This window comes from Nansenia antarctica, assembly GCF_963989245.1.
Source record: "Nansenia antarctica genome assembly, chromosome: 19".
Lineage (NCBI taxonomy): Eukaryota > Metazoa > Chordata > Actinopteri > Argentiniformes > Microstomatidae > Nansenia > Nansenia antarctica.
Window position 1 is genome coordinate 11,607,943 of NC_137692.1, and position 7,891 is coordinate 11,615,833.

General features: G+C 41.2%; 1 protein-coding gene across 1 annotated transcript; it reads right to left on the reverse strand.

Annotated features, from left to right (window-relative positions):
* Nucleotides 1-29: 29 nt before the first annotated feature.
* On the reverse strand, nt 30-1,663 carry sfr1 (SWI5-dependent homologous recombination repair protein 1). Its single transcript, XM_080548788.1, has 3 exons — nt 1,216-1,663; nt 639-1,022; nt 30-398 (listed from the first exon to the last, which is right to left on the reverse strand). Exons 1-3 carry the CDS (start codon nt 1,312-1,314, stop codon nt 207-209), a joined length of 675 nt encoding a protein of 224 aa, XP_080404914.1. The 5' UTR covers nt 1,315-1,663; the 3' UTR covers nt 30-206.
* Between the last annotated feature and the right edge of the window lie 6,228 nt (nt 1,664-7,891).

Here is a 7,891-nt window from a genome sequence, read left to right on the forward strand (position 1 = left end):
ACAAAACTTGACAACATGAAAATGATGATACAGAACTTGAAATGTTATATCAAATAAATGTACTGTTATGTAACAGCACAAATTAAAACATGCAAACAAATGTAGCCTGTTTTTTTTTTTGGGCATTGTGTACCAGAGCAGGAAATCAGTTTTTAAATAATCATCATAGGAATAGCCCTTGGGATAACAGCAACACATAAATGACGTTATGAATCAGTGAACTCCTCTTCTGTTCGGTCAAAGTGCAAGATCCCATCCTCCAGTCCAAACAGGTCAATCAGCTGGGACATGCTGGCTTTCTTGCCGTCCACGGGGAGATCTGTCTGGAGCTCGTACAATGCAGCCTGGCTACAACTCCGCCACTTGTCAATCAACCTTCTGAGCTGTGTCAGGTCATTCTAGGGAGAAACGACACGTGGGGATACAATAAACATTAGTGCAAATTCTGCCACACTTTTTGAAGTAAGTAAAAAGTAAGTAGCCTTGAGAACCGATGGTTCTTGTGCTTCCGTAGCGTCCAGGCACCCCCTGGACATGATGCTGGTATTGGTGTTGCCAGTATACAGTATCTTACCCCCAATCCAACCCGTAATGCTGAGTGCCAAGCTGGGAAGACCCCCACACATAATTGCTGTTACCTTGCTTCTGTACATTTTCACCATGTTCAGTCTGCGTAGAGTCTCTGTCCTTTCTTTCACCTCTCTTTTAAGCTGATCTCGTAGTTGCAGCGAGTCTGTCGGGGTGGGTTGTGCTGATTCAGGCTTGGGGCCAGGGACTCTTCCACTGCTGCTAGGGTGTGAGCTTTCTCTGGGCGTTGTCTCATTTCTGTTGATGTCAATGTTCTGTTCATCTTTTCTCGCTCCATGTGGAGTCTCAGTCTCTTTGTCCTGCTCTGTTGAGCCTTGTTGGACATCGTCGTCGTCATCTATTCTGAGGCGTTTGGCCACAGAGGAGGGTGCGGTGAACGAACGCCTGGACCTTTTCAGCCTTTCCTTCAGCGAGGCACTCATTTGCTGTTTTGGCTGGGAAAGAAGGAAAAAAAAAAAAACAGTGAGTGATACTCACTGACAGCCATGTGATGTTTCTATGAAGAGGACACTAGCTGGTTACAACAGCTTCTACCCAATATGGGCTATCATTGATTGGAAACAATTCTAGGCCTACTATGTATTGCCTCTGTAACAGTAAACAGCAGAGACATGAATCAGAACTTACTTTTTGCACTTCTTTAGATTCAGAGGGACTTGACTCTACTGGATCACAAGGTGTGCCATGCACAGACTTTGATGTGGTTTTCCTGGGTGTGGTCTCCATTACTCTTGTTTTCTTTTTGTATGACTAGCTACATGAGAGCCAGAACCAGAACTGGTGTTCCTGTTGACCCAACAACACAAGTCTCCCATCAGGCTAGAGCTGCTACATAGCTACTTATTCCATCAACATCGCTAAAAGAAAATCCAGGTTTAGTCTACCAAGTCTCGCGAGAGTTCCTAAAAAATATCCAGGCACATTCTGATAAGTCTCGCGAGAGTTATCAAAAATAAACCAGGATTTTCCTTTAGCGACGTTGATGGAATACCCCTAGCTTAGCTAGCTTGGTTGGCTAACAACAACAGAGCCTCTAACCCTGAAATAATAACACTAGGAACATTGACAATATGACTCTAACCACAAACCTCTAACTATAAACTATAAACTAGCATTAGTTGAACAGCGAGGTTCTCTCACTTGCCTTCACGGCCACTTTCGTTGACAACAACTTGGAGCTTCTGGCTCAAGAAATAAGTTTGATTTGGACGCTGCTCGTTTCCTGTTGTGAAGAGAGGAACCCTGGGAGTTGTAGTTTTACTACGGGTTCTTCATCCAGATACAAAACCTATGGGACAGATCACAGATGGTCATGATATTGAGCGATTTTAATCGTGTTATTTATTGGACATAAATACTCTGTCTGAACCATATTGTCTAGTGTTATATAATCAGGGGGGTTAGTCATTGAATATTGTAGGATGTCCATTAACAAGTAGTCTACATTACCACGTCACCTAACTTGATCTCGGGCAATTAGTCGGTCTAAAGCAGTCATGTCAAAGTCAAATACACAGGGGGCCAAAATAAAAAAAATGGTACAGGTGGAGGGCCGGGCTGGTTCAATGTTTATTAAAACTCGCAATTATTGCACATATTGAACCAATACCAATAACACAGCCTATATTGCACTTAACATTAATCATTAAATTAGCCTAAGTAAAACATAAATAAAATCGGTTGCAATATTTTCTCAAGGCTCTTTCAGTAATAAATTGAAAAGTTTTTTTTTTTGCCTTCTTTTTTTAACAGGTAAACAGCAAAATCAAATTTTCCTTCAAAGCTCAATGGCAAGATAAATGCAAAAATGAAACAGCATGCATTAAAAACAAATCAGTGTGCTGCTCTGATCCTCACCAATGACTGTCTTTTATAATAAAATTAGAAAAGTTAGTGCAAACTTGCTGACATACTCGGCGTTTCATTAGAGCAAAAGGCAGGGCTCGACATTGCGACTGTTTTGGTCTGTGCGGTTTTGGTCTGTGCGACTTGGAAATACATTCAATAGCACCAGTGGACTAAAAGACTGAACTACTCTCATGCGCAGTGTACATACAACTCTTCTACCTTCTGTAGCCTTTGTTCTGTGTTCATATTCTTGTATTTGTCTTTCTGTGCGTCTGTGTGTTTCGTTGATGTTTCATAGTGCCTTCTTAAGTTATATTCTTTCATTGATTGATTGATTGAATACTTTATTAGAAGATTTGCAGAAGTAGGTACATGAAAGTACATATTACATACAAGGTCAACTAACAGGATAAAAACCCAAGAAAGCCACTGGCTTATTTCAATTGGGGTCCTTCATAACAGACACGCTGTCTCCACACACAAGTGCCTGCCTCCCACCTGTCTTGAAACCCCCTGTTTTCAGCGTCTACCTTTCTTTTGGCCATTTTGGGGGAGAGGGAGATGAACGGCGATGTTCAGGCCTCCACTGTCACTGTGCTGCTGCTGCTCAGGACGAGTACTGAAGTGAAGAGAAGACGCGGGGTCGCGCTCGCTCGCGGGCACTCGGTACGCGCCAATGCACTCGCAGTGCATCTTGGGACTTGTAGTATTATGGTGCTGCGGGCACATAATACTGCGGGCCGGTTTTAATAGTAATTAAATATCATCCCGCGGGCAAGAGAGAACTCATTCACGGGCCTGATCTGGCCCGCGGGCCTTGACTTTGACACATGTGGTCTAAAGGATTTAAAATATATAATATTGCCTGAGTCACACTACAGGAGCCCCAGGGTGAAAGGTGTGAGTTGAGATGTTCTCCTGCCATAACATGAACACCATCAGTAGTCTGATATTACACACCTCAGGGTAGGGTATTTGAGCTTTTTATACTGCTCAGACACTCCCAAAGGTGAAGGCTTTTGAGGATAATGTTCTTTAAGTTAACTGTTGTAATACCTGTGAGTCACGTGAGAGACCATAGCCATTCCCCGGGCCTAGAGGTGATTGTTAGTGATATTGAAATAGCAACACATAATTCAATAGGCCTAATTGCTGTACGTGAACATTTATACCAAAAGTATGTACACACATAATATCACTAACATGCACATAGGCCCCGGGAATGGCGATGGTCTCTCACATGACTCACAAGTCTTTCAACAGTTCAAGAACATTACGTGTATATATAATTTTCGTATAAATGTTCAAGTAGCTACAGCAATTAGGCCTAGATCCTATTAGGCCTAATGAATTATGTGTTGCTATTTCACAATGACAAAAAAAAAAATAAAAAATATTGAAGACAGAATAGAGTGAAGGGCAGAACCCAAGCAACATAATGTATTGATTAAGTGTTATATTTCTAGTTTACCTGAGTTTAAATATAAAGGATAATAACATGGCCATAGAGTTGTATTTAAGTTGTATTTATTATAATACATTTGTAAATTACAATACTGTATGTCTTCAAGAAGATGTTGTGTTTGAATTGTATTGTGTCATCTCAACAAGAAAATGGAGTATATTTTTGACATCGAATTTGAATCCTGATATTTCAAACACTTTAAATACCGGTATACTTGAAATATGTTAAATTGTGCCAATTTTTTAAACATTTAAGTATAGCCTAGTTATAGATTATCTATGTACTTTCAACACACTTAGAATGTCATCATATTCAAAGCGACTGTAAAATAGTATTAAGTATATTAAAAGTGTTTTAATAATGTGTCACCAGTATATTTCTGCTCAAACTACACTTTAATTAAATCAATGCATTGCTTATTATGTTATTTTTATTTTTAATATTCAACCTTCATTAATGCATTAAGTGCCATTGAGGTTGAGGGGGACATGTCATGTTGGCATGCAACTGTGTAACTCTTGCAGCAGGTCTTTACATATATTGAATGTCAGTAATGTCAGATTATATTCTAAACATATTTCTTTCATATTCTTCCATTAGGTTTTTTCCAGGATATTCTACAAATGTTTTTGCTCAAAGCTTACCCATGGTCCAAAATTACCAACATGTCCACTGACCAAAACTGAGTCTCTAGAGGTGCAACTGCAGAGAATTGAAGGGAATTATATTTTGTTATATTATACAGTAGAAGTACACATTTATGGATATGACAATACGTATTATTTGTTGTCAGTATACTATCGTCCATATACAGTATATGGCAATAAATGACAATCAAGTATATATTTGTTTAAAGTATACTATTATATACATAATATTATAATTACAAGTATTGAGTCAGTACAACTTTAGTGTACTTTTAGTTTTAGTTAAGTATAAAAACAGATGAATATATCACAAGAATATGAATTAATCTTTTAATTTATTTACAATACAGTTAGTAACTACACTTTTTTCATTTAGGAACATTCCTATAATGGATCGGTTGAGTCTGAAGCAGTGGCTCTGCTGGGATATTTGAGTCTTGTTGTGGGAGCTGAAAAGAAACCAAATGTGGTTAGTCAGGTAACCATGGCCTACCAGGAATAATTAATGTTTACTGGTGTTTCAGAGGTAAGCTGATGGTATCTGACAACACCCATAACATGTCAAGAATCAATTTGTTGAATCAGAAGTACTCATAGTTTGAAGGGATTAAATGTAACTTTTACTTGAAAGACTAGACTACTGTGTGAATCAACTCTATGACTCTGGAAGTAACTTTCTAGAGAGATCTTGGAGTACGTACAGGCCTATTAAAAGTAAGCACAGTTATTCCCCTAGGCCTAGGGCATAAAAAATGCAGACAAATTATGGTTGTGTTGTCTTTAGGCATCACTACCTCTCAAACATGTTATTACAGTACCTATAATTTCAGGATATTTTCTCACTGTCTCTTTCAGTACCTCTTCCAGTACCTTCGTTGATATTGTGACGACGGCAGCCAATAGGAATGTGCGAAGCAGCGCAAAGGATTACAAACCGTGACTGAGTGTGTTGAGGCCACTGGCGGAGTCAGGGGGCAGGGGGGGCGACCGCCCCTCCGGGTGCCCCCACGGTTGAAAAACGTCTCTCTTAAGTGCCCTTTTGAGTGTAAAAAATGCCATTTTGAGTGTCAAAAATGCCCTTTTGAGTGCCAAAATTAGAAGATGTGCCCTATTGGCTGCCCTTCCAATGGTCCATTGGATTGACCATGTGCACTGATGGGGTCCCATGTTGTGCAGTAGGTGCCCTTTTTTTCTTTTCGCCCCCCCTGCCCTTCAAACAGCCTGAGTCCGCCACTGGTTGAGGCGATAGGTAGTTGCTGTTCATTGTGCTTTGTTCTGAGTGCGTTTAATAAACAGAAGTATCTGGATTCGTGCGGTGTATGGGGCCTAGATATAATTTGTGAACTTGATTCTTTTGTCTCCTGAGTCAACTCCTTTGCGCAATCGCCACAATAGTGTATAATGCGAGATGAATTCATGATTTCCTAATTGGTGGTAAGTTGTATCCCTGTGCTGGCCTGGGCCTAACTATTTGACACATTATTCCAGAACGATTATTTTATATAATTACTGCCGAGCCTTATTGTGCTCCAAATGCTGGTAAAAAAAACTAATGAAAAAAAAAAAAAAATCACTCAATATCATATCCAATTCATACCATTCTAAACACAAAGCCATCTATTTTTAAAATATGAAGTTAAACAGCTGTGTTTTAACTCTACCCAACCCCTAGGTCCAATACAAATAAATACAGCCTCTGCACATACCTCCACACGTGTTTGAATAAGGACCTCCCCATGCACAGGCGTGAGAGCAAAAAGGTATTCTCCTTGATAAGGGTGGATTAAGAGAGAGTGAAAGAGTGAGGCGTGGTGATTTGAGTCATAAAGTGATGGTTGCTAGGTGTGGTGGGTGGAGGTAGGGAGGGACTGGTATCCTCAAGGATGGCAGCCAAATCAATGCCTTAGGACACCAGATACATACAGAAACATCCTGCATGCTCTCACATGTTCAGCCTCCTGTCATTGGGATGTCAATTCAAGAAAATGTCTGAGGATACAAATATGATTCATGGTATTAAGAGCATCAATAGACATTGGTGGAAAGTACTGCTTAATAAGCATCTATTGTTGTTGTTTTATTTCCCTAAACTCCCTTGATAATAAATCAGTGTAGACAGTATGTGAATATAAATCAGTACAGATTAACAGTTTGTGTCATTAAACAAATCATGATACAGGTGATGGTACTCCTGCTGGGCATTGCTGCCTGACGCACCTCCAACAGTGCCTTTAGAACAGGTGTGCTGTGACACCTCACTGAACACCTATGTGGGCCTAACTGGGTCATCAGCTGGGGACCACCAGTCATTGACGTTTCGCTCCTTTAACCCCAGCACATCTCCTGGTGGCGGAGCGATGGATCTCTCCCTGCCACCCCCTGCTAGAGCCAAAGTATGCCACCCCCTGCTAGAGCCCCCTAGGTGTTGTTCGCCCCCCAACCCTTATGCTTCCTTCTTAGCCACAGCCAGAAGCTGCCTTTCTCCGCCTCCTCAGCCAGCTCTTTCATGACTTTCCGATGCCTTGCTCCTGTGCATCCTATGTCACGGAGTAGACGAGCAGCTGAGGAACCTACGAAGCCCCTACACCCCACTTCCACAGGGCACGTAACGGCTTTCCAGCCAGCCTCCCTGCACTCCGCCGCCAGATCTGCATACTTGGCTCGCTTCCGCTCGTTGGCTGCCTCCAAACCACCCTCCCAAGGGACAGTGAGTTCGACCAGAAGGACTGTCTTGCAAGCCTCTGACCACATAACCAGGTCTGGTCGGAGCAATGTTTCCACGATCTCCCTGGGGAACTGGAGCTGTCTCCCCAGGTCGACCCTCATGGTCCACTCACTACCCGGTGCGAGGAGTCTTGCTGTATCTCTCTGACGGGAGGGTTTTACTCTCTCTCCAGCCCTTGCAAACTGGATGGGATGTCTGTCTGGAGCGGAAGGTCTGCTGTTTGCCTCCTGTCTGCATGACTCTGCCACCTCTGCCAGCTTTTTCAGCACCAGGTCGTGTCGCCATGTGTAGCGGCCTTGGGACAGCGCTGTCTTGCAGCCTGTCAGGATGTGCTGGAGGCTCGCATTGATGGTGTTGCAAAGGGGGCAGGTCTCTTCGGCAGAAAAACATTGGTGGAGGTTTCGGGGACAAGGCAAAGCAAATAAAATAAAATAATAAAATATTAATATTATTTTAATATATTTTAAATTAAATAAAAAGAGAATTGTAACTTGTTCATTTTTCTGTTTGCTTTAAACGTTTAACACTCTGATTCATCCATTATTATTATTTATTTCTAATTATTATTATTATTATTATTATTATTAGGTTATATGTTTTTTATTATTATTATTCATC